Source organism: Schistocerca nitens, chromosome 1 (genome assembly GCF_023898315.1).
Source record: "Schistocerca nitens isolate TAMUIC-IGC-003100 chromosome 1, iqSchNite1.1, whole genome shotgun sequence".
Lineage (NCBI taxonomy): Eukaryota > Metazoa > Arthropoda > Insecta > Orthoptera > Acrididae > Schistocerca > Schistocerca nitens.
Window position 1 is genome coordinate 252751535 of NC_064614.1, and position 15837 is coordinate 252767371.

Here is a 15837-nt window from a genome sequence, read left to right on the forward strand (position 1 = left end):
ACAGCGCGTGGGAAAAATGAACACCTAAACCTTTCTCTTCGTGCTCTGATTTCTCTTAGTTTATTTTGATGATCATTCCTACCTATGTAGGTTGGGCTCAACAAAATATTTTCGCATTCGGAAGAGAAAGTTGGTGACTGAAATTTCGTAAATAGATCTCGCTGTGATGAAAAACGTCTTTGCTTTAATGACTTCCATCCCAACTCGTGTATCATATCTGCCACACTCTCTCCCCTATTACGTGATAATACAAAATGAGCTGCCCTTTTTTGCACCCTTTTGATGTCCTCCATCAATCCCACCTGGTAAGGATCCCACACTGTGCAGCAATATTCTAACAGAGGACGAACGAGTGTAGTGTAAGCTGTCTCTTTAGTGGACTCGTTGCATCTTCTAAGTGTCCTGCCAATGAAACACAACCTTTGGCTCGCCTTCCCCGCAATATTATCTATGTGGTCTTTCCAACTGAAGTTGTTCATGATTTTAACACCCAGATACTTAGTTGAATTGACAGCCTTGAGAATTGTACTATTTATCGAGTAATTGAATTCCAACGGATTTCTTTTGGAACTCATGTGGATCATCTCACACTTTTCGTTATTTAGCATCAACTGCAACCTGCCACCTGCCACACCATATAGCAATCTTTTCTAAATAGCTTTGCAACTGATACTGGTCTTTGGATGACCTTACTAGACAGTAAATTACAGCATCATCTGCGAACAACCTAAGAGAACTGCTCAGATTGTCACCCAGGTCATTTATATAGATCAGGAACAGCATAGGTCCCAGGACGCTTCCCTGGGGAACACCTGATATCACTTCAGTTTTACTCGATGATTTGCCATCTATTACTACGAACTGTGACCTTCCTGACAGGAAATCACGAATCCAGTCGCACAACTGAGATGATACCCCATAGGCCCGCAGCTTGATTGGAAGTCGCTTGTGAGGAACGGTGTCAAAAGCTTTCCGGAAATGCAGCAATACGGAATCAACCTGAGATCCCCTGTCGATAGCGGCCATTACTTCGTGCGAATAAAGAGCTAGCTGCGTTGCACAAGAACGATGTTTTGTGAAACCATGCTGATTATGTATCAATAGATCGTTCCATTTGAGGTGATTTACAATGTTTGAATACAGTATATACTCCAAAACCCTACTGGAAACTGACGTCAATGATATAGGTCTGTAGTTCGATGGATTACTCCTACTACCCTTCTTAATCACTGGTGCGACCTGCACAATTTTCCAATCTGTAGGTACAGATCTATCGGTGAGCGAGCGGTTGTATATGATTGCTAAGTAGGGAGTTATTGTACCAGCGTAATCTGAAAGGAACCTAATTGGTATACAATCTGGATCTGAAGACTTGCCCGTATCAAGCGATTTGAGTTGCTTCGCAGCCCCTAAGGTATCTACTTCTAAGAAACTCATGCTAGCAGCTGTTCATGTTTCAAATTCTGGAATATTCCATTCGTCTTCCCTGGTAAAGGAATTTCGGAAAACTGCGTTCAATAACTCCGCTTTAGCGGCACAGTCGTCGGTAACAGTACCATTGGCACTGCGCAGCGAAGGTATTGACTGCATCTTGCCGCTTGTGTACTTTACATACGACCAGAATTTCTTCGGATTTTCTACCAAATTTCGAGACAATGTTTCGTTGTGGAACCTATTAAAGGCATCTCGCATTGAAGTCTGTGCCAAATTTCACGTGTCTGTAAATTTTAGCCAATCTTCGGGATTTCGCATTCTTCTGAACTTCGCGTGCTTTTTCCGTTGCCTCTGCAACAGCGTTCGGACCTGTTTTGTGTACCATGGGGGACCAGTTCCATCTCTTACCAATTTATGAGGTATGAATCTCTCAATTGCTGTTGCTACTATATCTTTGAGTTTGAGCCACATCTCGTCTACATTTGCATAGTTAGTTAGGAAGGAATGGAGATTGTCTCTTAGGAAGGCTTCTAGTGACACTTTATCCACTTTTTTAAATAAAATTATTTTGGGTTTGTTTCTGGTGGATTTGGAAGAAACGGTATTGAGCCTAGCTACAATGACCTTGTGATCATTAATCCCTGTATCAGTCATGATGTGTTTTTGCTATTTACAATTCGCGTGGGTTCGTGGACTAACTGCTCAAAATAATTTTCGGAGAAAGCATTTAGGACAATCTCGGAAGATGTTTTCTGCCTACCACCGGTTTTGAACAAGTATTTTTGCCAACATATCGAGGGAAGGTTGAAGTCCCCACCAACCACAACCGCATGAGTGGGGTATTTATTTGTTAAGAGACTCAAATTTTCTCTGAACTGTTCAGCAACTATATAATTGGAGTCTGGGGGTCGGTAGAAGGAACCAATTATTAACTTAGTTTGGCTGTTAAGTATAACCTCCACCCATACCAATTAGCACGGAGTATCTACTTCGACTTCACTACAAGATAAACCACTACTGACAGACACAAAGACTCCACCACCAATTCTGCCTATTCTTTCCTGAACACCGTCTGAGACTTCGTAAAAACTTCTGCAGAACTAATTTCAGGCTTTAGCCAGCTTTCTGTGCCTATAACGATTTCAGCTTCTGTGCTTTCTATTAGCGCTTGTAGCTCAGGGACTTCCCCAGCACAACTACAACAATTTACAACTACAATTCTGACTGTTCCTTGATCCAAGCACGTCCTGTATTTGCCATGCACCCATTGAGATTGCAGCCCACCCCGTACTTTCCCGAGGCCTTCTAACCTAAAAAAAATTAAAGAAGTGTATAAACTGTGTTTTCTCAAAATTTAGTAAGAGTCCATTTGCAGAGAACCACTTAATAATTTTCTGAGAGACATTATTTGCAATTTCCTCAGCTGATTATTGCTTCTTGGGTGTGATTACTATACTTGTATCATCAGCAAAAAGAACTAGCTTTGCATCTTCATTCTGCACAACCCACCCATCATTTTGCATGACAATGCGCGGGCGCATAGAGCGCAAGCTGTGGCTGCTCTGTTTGGTTGATGGGACTGGGAAGTACTGTACCATCCACCAGAATCCCCAGACTTAAGTCCTTGTGACTTTGATTTGATTCTGAAGATGAAGGAACCACTTCATGACATTTGCTTCAGAACTGTTCCAGAAATTCAGCAGGCAGTAGACCGCTCCATTCGCATGATCGACGGAACTGGCTCTGCTAACAGTATACTATGCCTTCCCCATCACTGTACACACAATGCTGGTGACTACTTTGAGGGAAAGTAACAGGTGCAAACATGTAACTCTTTTGTATTGGTTGTGAATAAGCAGTTGCCACTATTTAAGTTCCAACCTTCAGAAAGGGAGATTGTATGAGTACTCCAAGCAAAATAGTAATCCTGACTTTATTGGATATTTCAAAAAAATACAAAAGAATACTAACTCGAGTTACTTCAAAAGCAAAAAAACTAGAAAATGACAAAATATTGTGTAAGTTCAAGAATAAAACTAAAGCAACCTGACAAGTTATAAGGGAAGAAATGGGCACCAGGCCAGTTAATCACAGTAATATAGAGCTGATTGTGAATAAAGTAAACTAACTAACCTCAAAAATGTGGCTGGTGCTTTCAACAATTATTTCTCTAATATAGCACAGCAGTCAATAAATACACACCTTGACAAACAGCCAGTCAGTCACTCAGATCAAAGAATTCATACAAACACATTTTTCATGTATCCAGCAACACCTGAGGAACTGTCAAGCATCCTGTAAGAATTACCTAGTAAATGTTCAGTGATTGTTGATTAGATACCAAATTTAGCACAACATTTATTGTGGAACCACTAACAGACATAGTAAATTCATCTTTTGAGAGTGGTGTGTTGCAAATAATCTAAAAACTGCAAAAGTAACACCTTTGTATGAGAAGGGTGCAAAAAGTGATATTGTTAACTATAGTCCAAATGAAGTATTAAAAGCAGTGGATGATAAGCAACATGTATCTAGGATATTTATGGATCTAAGTAGAGCCTTTGATGTTACTGATCATGGCATTCTCTTTCATAAATTAGGTAATTATGGAATTACCGGTCAGTCTGAAAGGTGGCTCCAGTTGTACCTCAGTAATCATCAGCAGATTACAGAAATAAAACACAAAGATAGTGAAACACAAAAAATTTCTTGTTTTTACAGCTGTAAATAAATGACTCAGCAAGTAAAATACATGATGGATGTACTGTACTATTTGCAGATGACACTAGTATTCTAATTAAATCACAGAATGAGGAAAATCTGCAGGAGGCTGCAATATCAGTTATGCATACCTCAAGGTACTGGTTCAGGACCAATAGGTCCATCATAAATTCTGAAAAAATTGTGGCAGTTAACTTCCACATCACACAAAACCTGCAAACTCTGTTTTCACTATTGAAGCAAAAATGTGTCGAATGTCATTCATTTATATAAGCATTTGCCTTTGTAACTAAAATGCATACCAATATTAAATGCATATGTCATATGCAAAAGTGCTCCCAAAAACATTTGCCACCAATAAGCTGTTCACCCGACACACTATTGACTTATGCTGGCAAAAAAGACAAAACAAATAGTGCCAAACAAGACAGCGTGCACAGCAAAGGTAGGGAGAAAATTGGTATGCTCTGAACAGCACGTACATGTAAAATTGCATGCAGTCAGCCAAGGCCAAAATATAGCCACTGAATTTCAGCGCACAAGCAGTCAGGATTTTAATTGTACAATAAACCCAGGAGCAAAATTCAGTGCTCCTACATCAATGACTCAGGAACAAAATTTCTTCGCTGAGTGAAAAGGACTTCCTGGCAGGATCAAATGATGTTACAAGGAATGAAAAAAAGCATATTTTAATCTCATTAAAAAGAAAATCATATGAGGTGAGAGAAACAAACTTTATTGTTTTTTCAGAGAATCATCCTGTGTAAACTAAGATATCGAAAGTGCAGATACAGAGATGCAAATATTTGCAGGTGGTTTAAAATATAACATTTGTGAACATAAGCAATTTTGGGAAAAGATTCCACACAACACAGTTTTCACCTAAATAAACTTGAAAAAACCTTTGTAGTAACAAAAATTTTAGATGTAGTAAATAAAATCTCAAATGTGCAATGTGATGATACAAGAGTCATACCTCTCATGGACAAGAAGTGCATATTATCTGGAGACTCAAATGGAAAATCTGCTGTCAGCAAAGCTGCAATCCTCCAAGACAATGTGAGCTTTTGCTAATGCAAGTGAAAACCCCAAATGCAAGCAGCTCACAGAACAGCACAGTAGTTGTGGAAGAGAAAACACCAGAAATAAGTGAAGAAGCAACATGATCATCAGAAGCAGTAGCAGCAGCAGCAACAACAACACTACTAGTAGTAGCAGCAGAACCAACAACAACTGAAGCAGCAATGCAAAACACCTTACGTCGAAGCCATAGGCAAAATACATCTGTTCCATTCAATGACAATTTTTTATGGTTTCAAGCCAGGAAAAAAATAAAACTGTGAAAAATCAGTCTGCCAACTCACAGATAATTCACCGTAATATCTTATTTCTAAACTCACAGGTAGAGTACAGAAGTATGAATATGATTCTTTTTCATCAACATGTGCTATCACTAGCTAGTAAAATAATTGAAATCCAAATCTTCTTAGAAAACAAATTAAAAACTACCTCATTATCATGTTTCACAAAACTTTGGCTTGATGAGGACAAGTTATGTAGTGTCCCTCCATAACTTTGTGCAAGGTTGTTATTTCTGTAAAAAAATTCTTAAATTTGGTGGAAATTGTAAATTTGTAAGAAATAATACAAACTTCATAAATATAAAATTTGTTGTTGAAATAATGAACGAAAAAGCTGTAGAGCTATCAGGAGTTGGGATTGTCAACACTAAACTAGCCATTATTTGTTTATACAGAGCTGCAACTGGTGACATAAGTATCTTCCTAAAACTTTCGGAATATTCACTTAATAGGCTAACACAAAGAAACAAAAGTTATTTTACATTGTGATTTTAATATTGACTTTGCAAAGAACATAAAAGAAAATAATGAATTTCTGAATCCCTTGAAAACTTTTAACATGAAATCTACTGTAAAAACAACAACTCATATCAAGAAGACCTTGTCCACCACCATTGACCAGATATTTGTAAATATAGAAATGAACTTACAATAGAAACACTAAACATGTGCTTTGGCGATCACACAGTTGAATAACTCTGAGTACAGAAACTGAACTGCAGTTTAAACACTACCTAACTACCACCAGTAGAAACTACAGTAATGAAAATATAAATCACTTTCTCCATTACCTGAACAAAGAAAACTGGAAAGAGATTTATAACTGAAAACACACAGATGAAAAATATAAAAACTTCATCAGTAATTTTTCCTACTATTTTGAATTGTGCTTCCCTCCAACACAGAGGAAAATATACACAAGGAAAACAAAAAATAAATGGATCACATCTGGGATTCTGGTATCCTCAAACAAAAAAAGATTACTACACAGATTTCCAAACAGCTCACGTCACCAGAATTTGATACTTATTACAAAACCTATAAAAAGTTCTTCAAAGATGTTGTCAAACAAGCAAAAATAATGGCAAATGACACATGCATGAAAAATTCCTCCAATACAATGAAAGCCACATGGAATATTGTAAGGGAGGAAAGTGCAGCAGAACAGGCAGATTTCCTTAATATTAACTGCGTAATGGAAAAGTCAGCTGTGATAACTGAACCTACAAAAATTGCAAATAAATTTAATTCGTACTTTACACAGATAGCTGAATATCTTATAAATCGAATCCAAATGTACTCCCAGAAATCAGTCCATTTGTACTTTAAATAATAAATCTATTTTACTATATCCTACCAATGATAAGGAAATGCTTGCTACAATCAAAGAACTGAAGCCCAAATTCTCTGTTGCTAGTGACAATAACCCTGACTACATCTTGAAGAAATGTGCTTCCCTCATGCCCAGGCCACTTGTCGACATCTGTAACTGTTCTCTATCAGAAGGGGCGTTTCCAGAAAAATTGAAGAGAGAAAGAGTAGAACCTCTGCTCAAGAAAGGGATAAAAACAGAAGTATCAAATTATAGGCCTATTTCTATACTATCTGGTTTTTCCAAAATAATTGAAAAATCTATTATAAAAGATTGATCAATTTCATAGAAAAAATAATTACTTCTCAAATACATAAAAAGGATTCTGAAAATTTAAATCTACTGAGACTGCTATTTTTGCATTCCTAAATGAAACCTTACATTCAATAGGCAGCAAAGAGCATATCTCATCCATATTTCTAGACCTCTCTAAACCATTTGATGTCATAAATCACACCTTTTTTAAGAAAATTGAATCTGTAGATATTATCTGCCCAGCTTGTGAATGGATAAAATCATATCTCCAAAATAGAAACCAAGTGGTTGAGGTAGCTATCCAAGAAGGGAGCAAGAGAAAGTCCTACCACTCAGAAAAGCAGAGCATTAAGTACAGTGTACCACAAGGCTTTATTCTATGTCCAATTCTGTTTCTTTCTGTTTCTACTCTTTGTGAATGACTTGGAATCGACCAGTCCATACCATAATTACATAAACCTCGCAGATGACACAAATCTGATAATAAAAGAAAGGACCAGAGAAGATTAACTGATAGCAATTAAAAAGTGTACCACCCACATTACAGACTGGTTTTCTGGAAACAGTTAAGTAATAAACACAGAAAAAAGTCACAATGAACTTACACAAAGTGCAAAATAAATGTCCACTAACATGAGACATAGAGTTGTTTACCAGAATCCTTGAAAACTAAGAGCTCTACAAAATTTCTCGGAATATGGATCCAACATGCAAAATACATTATAAATAAATTGAATATCATTTGGTATACTATCAAAATTCTTTCTGGTTGCACATCAAAAGAGACACTAAGAAGTGTATACTTTGCCCAGGAACTCCAATATGGCGTAATGTTTTGGGGAAATGCATCTGCCAGCAAAACTTATTTTATGTGCCAAAAGAGAATTGTAAGAGCCATAGAAAATGCTGCCTCAAGAATCTCATGCAACCCCTTATTTAAGAAACTTCACATCCTTCCACTACCATGTTTATATATCTTACAAGTAATAATATTTATTTGGAAAATCTTAGAAAATAGCAACAATCTTATATCAACTAACGAGAGTATCCACCTGTATAACACAAGGAGAAAGCAGGATATACATGTTCCACATGCATACACAACACTAAAACAGAATGTATTACTCCAAACAGGATACAGACAATACAATAAGCCACCTAATAACATTAAAACAATAAAAGACATGTCAACATTTAAAACAGTTGTCCATAAATATTTATTGCAAAATTGGTGTTATACTATAGATGAATATCTTTAAACATAAAAATTTGTTCCCAAATATTAAGAAAAGAATGAATAAAATGTTACTCAAAAGTTTTACATAAAAAAACTGATTGAACAGGGTGCTCCATTGGTCGTGACCAGGCCAAATATATCACAAAATAAGTGTAAAACAAAAAAACAACAAAGAATGAAACTTGTCTAGCTTGAAGGGGGAAACCAGATGGCGCTATGGTTGGCCCACTAGATGGCACTACCATAGGTCAAACGGATATCAACTGCGTTTTTTAAAATAGGAATCCCCAGTTTTTATTACATATTCGTGTAGTACGTAAAGAAATGTGAATGTTTTAGTTGGACCACTTTTTTCGCTTTGTGATAGATGGTGCTGTAATAGTCGCAAACATACAGGGTGTTTCAAAAATGACCGGTATATTTGAAACGGCAATAAAAACTAAACGAGCAGCGATAGAAATACACCGATTGTTGCAATATGCTTGGGACAACAGTACATTTTCAGGCAGACAAACTTTCGAAATTACAGTAGTTACAATTTTCAACAACAGATGGCGCTGCGGTCTGGGAAACTCTATAGTACGATATTTTCCACATACCCACCATGCGTAGCAATAATATGGCGTAGTCTCTGAATGAAATTACCCCAAACCTTTGACAACGTGTCTGGCGGAATGGCTTCACATGCAGATGAGATGTACTGCTTCAGCTGTTCAATTGTTTCTGGATTCTGGCGGTACACCTGGTATTCCAAGTGTCTCCACAGAAAGAAGTCACAGGGGTTCATGTCTGGCGAATAGGGAGGCCAATCCACGCTGCCTCCTGTATGTTTCGGATAGCCCAAAGCAATCACACGATCATCGAAATATTCATTCAGGAAATTAAAGACGTTGGCCGTGCGATGTGGCCGGGCACCATCTTGCATAAACCACGAGGTGTTCGCAGTGTCGTCTAAGGCAGTTTGTACCGCCACAAATTCACGAAGAATGTCCAGATAGCGTGATGCAGTAATCGTTTCGGATCTGAAAAATGGGCCAATGATTCCTTTGGAAGACATGGCGGCCCAGACCAGTACTTTTTGAGGATGCAGGGATGATGGGACTGCAACATGGGGCTTTTCGGTTCCCCATATGCGCCAGTTCTGTTTATTGACGAAGCCGTCCAGGTAAAAATAAGCTTCGTCAGTAAACCAAATGCTGCCCACATGCATATCGCCGTCATCAATCCTGTGCACTATATCGTTAGCGAATGTCTCTCGTGCAGTAATGGTAGCGGCGCTGAGGGGTTGCCGCGTTTGAATTTTGTATGGATAGAGGTGTAAACTCTGGCGCATGAGACGATACGTGGATGTTGGCGTCATTTGGACCGCAGCTGCAACACGGCGAATGGAAACCCGAGGCCGCTGTTGGATCACCTGCTGCACTAGCTGCGCGTTGCCCTCTGTGGTTGCCGTACGCGGTCGCCCTACCTTTCCAGCACGTTCATCCGTCACGTTCCCAGTCCGTTGAAATTTTTCAAACAGATCCTTTATTGTATCACTTTTCGGTCCTTTGGTTACATTAAACCTCCGTTGAAAACTTCGTCTTGTTGCAACAACACTGTGTTCTAGGTGGTGGAATTCCAACACCAGAAAAATCTTCTGTTCTAAGAAATAAACTATGTTGTCTACAGCACACTTGCACGTTGTGAACAGCACACGCTTACAGCAGAAAGACGACGTACACAATGGCGCACCCACAGACTGCGTTGTCTTCTATATCTTTCACATCACTTGCAGCGCCATCTGTTGTTGAAAATTGTAACTACTGTAATTTCGAAAGTTTGTCCGCCTGAAAATGTACTGTTGTCCCAAGCATATTGCAACAAACGGTGTATTTCTATTGCTGCTCGTTTAGTTTTTATTGCCGTTTCAAATATACCGGTCATTTTTGAAACACCCTGTATAAGTACGTGGTGTCATGCAACATTCCACCAGTGTGGATGGTATTTGCTTCGTGATACATTACCCGTGTTAAAATGGACCATTTACCAATTGCGGAAAAGGTCAATATCGTGTTGATGTATGGCTATTGTGATCAAAATGCCCAACGGGTGTGTGCTATGTATGCTGCTTGGTATCCTGGATGACATCATTGAAGTGTCCGGACTGTTTGCCATATAAGTACGTTATTTAAGGAAACAGGAAGACACTTATGTGTGACAGTCTTTCTGTTGTGCCTATATGTGACTCAGCATCTCCGCTATATGGTGAGTACTAACTTTCCTTTTCATAATATTGTTAAGTTTTGCAAGATGCATTTTACAAAGTATCTGTTGAAAACGATATATTTTTAACACATTCACCTCTAAGAATTATTGTACACATCATCTTACAGTCATTGTACAGTTCATAATAAATGTTTCAATACCCCACCATCAATTTCGTTGCATCTGAGTATTCTTGGAAGAACATTTTGTGTGGCTTGTCTGAGTACCTCTGCATGTTCCATGATGAGAGCAGCAGCGTGGAGAGACTCCATCATGGTGGAAGTACATTATAGCCTTTGTGACCAAAGGAACATACTCAAGGAGTTCAACAACAAATTTTCCAAAAAAATGAAGATAATTATGTCCCATCATTTGCTCTTCTAAAAGAGGTCAGATGGGTAAGACACATGTGTACACATCTAGCCCAAAATCAAACATCCATTAAATGTGTTCTGTCTCAGAAACCACTCAGAATAGGACATATGTTCATATGATTTTTTTGCTTACAATGAGCATTCCTGTCAAATCCATGAATAATGACCACTCCACCTGCCCTAACATGTATATCTATGCTGCCATAGCCTTTGAAAGGCAGTTTTGATTGTGCCTATATTCCTTTAGTATCTTCTGTTTTTGGTTATACTGGTTCTGCTGCTGCAGCTAATGGTGGTAGTTTTCCTGCTGGTAATAATAGCAGTCCTGCTGCTGATAATTATATTTTCACTGTGATTTGTGATAATTGTGTTGGTGCATTTGGAATTGGTCGTGATAGGGATGATTATGTTTGTTGTGCTTCAACATTCCCAGGATTTGGCTGCATAAACTGCAATGTCGTAGGCTTGGCACTGCACAGAGTACCACACACTTGGCTCTAACACTGTCACTCCTGAAGACATCTATGGCAGCCCATTACAATTCCCAGACTTCTGTTTAGGTGAAATCCATGTCTTGTGAAACTGTCTGTTTGTGGATGCTCAACAGACAAAAACTTAGTGTTTTGATACACTTTGCAGATCTTACTGAATAATTTTCTTATTCACACATGAAACAGTTATAAGGCTGTCTGAAATTCAGTTTAAGAGAAGCCTAAAGGATTTATTGGTGGCCAACTCCTTCTACTCCATTGATGAATTTCTTAGTAAAACCAACTGATTTGTATATAAGTACAACATAACTTCTGCACAGTTTCAGTGCAGTAATGTGTTCATTGAAAATTTGTGTGTGTGTGTGTGTGTGTGTGTGTGTGTGTGTGTGTGTGTGTGTGTGTGTGTGTGTAAGTGTAATCTAACTTCTGCACCATTTCAGTGCAGTAATGTGTCCATTGTAAATAAGTATTACAGTAGTTGTATTACATGTTTATTACCTTATAAATAAATAAAAATCTTTTTTATTTTAAATTCAGTGCATTAGTATTTATAAAATGACTGTTAGTGTTCATTAAAAAATGACGATCATTCCACTTGGGACCTGTGGAATGGTACATTAGCTTATTTGTTTTAGTTGTAAATATTTGTCATGTATTGTTGTTTTTCTGACATGTTCCACATCCTGGAGAACCTCCTCACTACAGATCAATTGGAATGAAAGTAAATCTAATCTAATCTAATCTCTTTAGTAACCCTACCATATGTGCAAATGGAAGATACAGGTGTATGGGTATGTGTAAAATCACCCACATCTGGCAAGGGCACCAGCAGCAAGAGCACTGCCAATATTGCTGGCTGATCATGTGAACTTCCACAGAGGACAAATATAAGACTATGCATTGGTGGGCTCTCTCTCAATTGCTATCATCTCACTTCATCTTCTGGACCGCTTTAGTTTTATTTTGCACAGTACTTCGGCTTGTAAGTGAGCAAGTTTCTAAATCTGTTTAATTTTAATAGGGGCTTTTGTACACCTTTGATTCAGGCATCTAAGCCATGATCAGTTCACTATGAAACAATCTATATTAGCACTAATGACGATAGTAATAAATGTTAGATACTCAATAAACGAGAAAATCTGATGAGAAGGAAATGGACACAAGTAAAGTGACAATAACTGTATTTGTTGTAAGAGATAAAACAATATCTTTCTAGATATAGATATTACAAAGCTTCATTGCTTACCTCAGGTTGTTCTTTGAAGAAATATATACCACCATTCTCTACTACATTGCTTGGGAGACCAATATAAAGAACAAAAATACTTTCTTTAAGTAGTGAAACAAATGCTCTCAAAATAAATGAAAGAAACAAGTTCATGTGCAAAATATTTCGAGGGCACCACAATGTCCTGCAATGAAAAAAATGTAAATTAGTGCCTTTTAAAGTGAAAAATGAATAACAGCTTAAGATCAATACCCTATATTTTAGTTCACAATAAACCCCAGTGATATAAACTGTTCCTCAGACCTGTTTAATGATTAAAAATTCTAATCCATTCTCAGAGGTAAGAGAGAGTGTTAAGCAAAAACTTTGGTTGTAAAGGTAATGTAAATTTTTTTTCAAATATTTTAAATGAGAGGCAAGGTGCTACATGGAATATGAGGCTCTGAAGTAGAAATTGGATATTTATACAAGTTATTATGGAGCAAACGTGTGTTAGATTCAAATAATGTACAATTTTTTCTTTTTAATTAAATGTTAGTAATCATGTGAAACACATTTACAAGTTCATTTATCATTATATTCAGCTTAAAGTCCATGCAGTAGCCACCAGAAAGATCGCGGGAGATGCACATCGGCATGGTGCGTCACGGACAGTAGTTGCCGCAAGTAAAGTCCCGGCCACCAGAGGGCATGCGAGAATTAGGCCACGCCCTCTGCCGGTGGAACAACAACAACTCAGGCAGCATGGGCCGTGCCCAGTCAGTTTGACATTGGGCATGTCTAGCAGACTGTTCCCGGTCTACACTATGTGAAGTGCGACGGACAACGTGATTCGTATTATTACAGTTCATAGCAATAATTACATGCAATATTACCTCTTAATCGGACTATAATTATGAACAACCATGTCAAAATTCTGCCAGTAAGATTGTAATACCACAACCTCTTGGGACCATATATTCTATTCCAATCTCATCTCTAGTCTCCCAAATAGGGTATATATATAATATTAATAATTTACACTAATTTGAACTGTTGTTTTGACATTGTTTACATTGGGTCTCACCAGTATATGGAATGAAGGAAACATGTTGGATTAAAAACTAATGTATAATCATCATTCACACCCAAGACAACTATCAGGTACATGGTAGGATTGATTTTGCTATTGAAATTACGGAGTAATTAACCATTAAATTTCCGATATTTACAAGTCATAGAGTGTCAGGTATTTTTATGTTTTGAAACCAGAAATTGTTTGAATCCCTAATGAAAATATGACAAGATGATTTTTCAGTCAGAATCAAGCATACTCACGTTTTAATTGGTGTTCCTTAATACAACTGTAATAACATCCATAGAGAAATGTAAAATTTTACTTGTTGAAAAGTTAATTAGTTGCTTCTGGGCCTTTCATTCAATAAAACTAATCACTCTGTTCAACTGAAAATGATAGCATGATTTTTCTTTAAGTTAGTTAAATACTATATGTTAAATTAATGAAATATATTGTTGCAATGATAAAACATGTAATTTATAGTCTTAATAGAAACAAATTCTTTCCTGTCTTTGTATGAAATTATTCTCTTTTATTCCATGTAAATTTATATGTAATTTGGGAAGAAGTATGTAAAAACTTTAATTGTATAAATGCTAAATTCTATATGTAACAATGACAGTAACTGTTTAAAACCATATAAATAGAGGCAATTTGTAAGTTGCCATACTTCAGTCTTAGACCAAATTTTGTATCAACAGCATGTAGTCAGACTTCGTACATATGCCGCTGAACATCTAGCATGTGAAATGAACAAGAAGCACTAAAACTTAATTAAACCATTACATGATATCCATGTGTAGATGCAGTAACATCAAAATGAATCTATGGCAGCATCAAGAGGCAACACCCCATATTACGTGAGATACATATAAAACTGGTGGAGAATATTTTTTATCCTGGTAATGTGTGGTAAAACGTGGTATAGTTAACATTGTTTTTCTTGTGTTAAACAACGATACACATTCCAAACACCTGCAAAAACATTTCCACCATGTTTTATTACAATGTGGTGAAAAGAGCTGGGATATGTATAAAACTTCATTGTATGCTAATGGTTATTAAGTTTTGAGTGAAATAATTTTTTACCATATACTGGGACATGAACAGAAACAAGGACCTATATGGAAAAAGTGGACATGTGAATAAATGGACCAACACCAACAGCCAGCAGCATGGACTGTCAGATGAGTACCAAAATATTACTTACATAACAGAGTAGTAAAACAGCTAACTGATAGGAAGTGAAATTGCATAATAAAGTCAATCAAATAATTGTGTGTGACATACTTCACAAATATTATAGGAAAGATAGTTTTTGGAAGTTTTTTTTTATCATCTCATCAAGTTGTGGAAAATTAGTTAAAATAGGTAGAAGCAATACGTTTTCTGCATGTGACCAAGGCGGAATCACAACAAGATCAGGTCAACAGCTACGTGCATTGACACCAAATCCAAACATTCAAAGCCACGAGAATTCATCAAGTAGTATAATTTCACCTTTATTTGTATTTCAACAACCAGAAAACCTATTAGATAAATTTTCTAAGTTACTAGATAGTAAACTGTCAGAGCAAAATAAAAAAAAAAGTAGAGACAATGTCAAAAATAATTTCAGAAAAATAGACATATTCTCAAACCAATGGACCAGAAGCTAGAAGCAATTAGGGAAGATGTTAATAAGGCAAATAAACAAATAAACAGTGAACATGAAACAGTATCCGATGTAGAATCTGAGGTGGATTGTCTGAAGAAGTTTGCTGTTACTGAATTACAGCTAGTTAACAAACATGTTGGCCTAGTCAACAAATGAGTAAAAGGAACAGAAAAGATTGTCACTGACAAACTTGACAGAAAAAATTCAGAGCTGCATAACAAACAGACTTATATTGAAACCAAAAATAATTTCCTTGACAGGAAACTAAAATTAAATTCTATACTTGTTTTAGAACAAATTTCTTCAGTAAACAGCAAGTGAATGAATTAACAAATAGTCTTCAAGCAGTCACCTCTAAAGTAATAAATCTAGAGATTAATGTGTTTAGTAGTATATATAGTGA

General features: G+C 36.9%; 1 protein-coding gene across 1 annotated transcript in view; it reads right to left on the reverse strand.

Annotated features, from left to right (window-relative positions):
• The window catches only part of LOC126247407 (parathyroid hormone/parathyroid hormone-related peptide receptor-like), a 335703-nt gene that overhangs the window by 141024 nt on the left and 178842 nt on the right, over positions 1-15837 (reverse strand). Inside the window, exon 7 of the mRNA XM_049948476.1 lies at positions 12739-12904. Coding sequence (XP_049804433.1) covers positions 12739-12904 — 166 coding nt within the window. The remainder of the gene's footprint in view (positions 1-12738; positions 12905-15837) is intronic.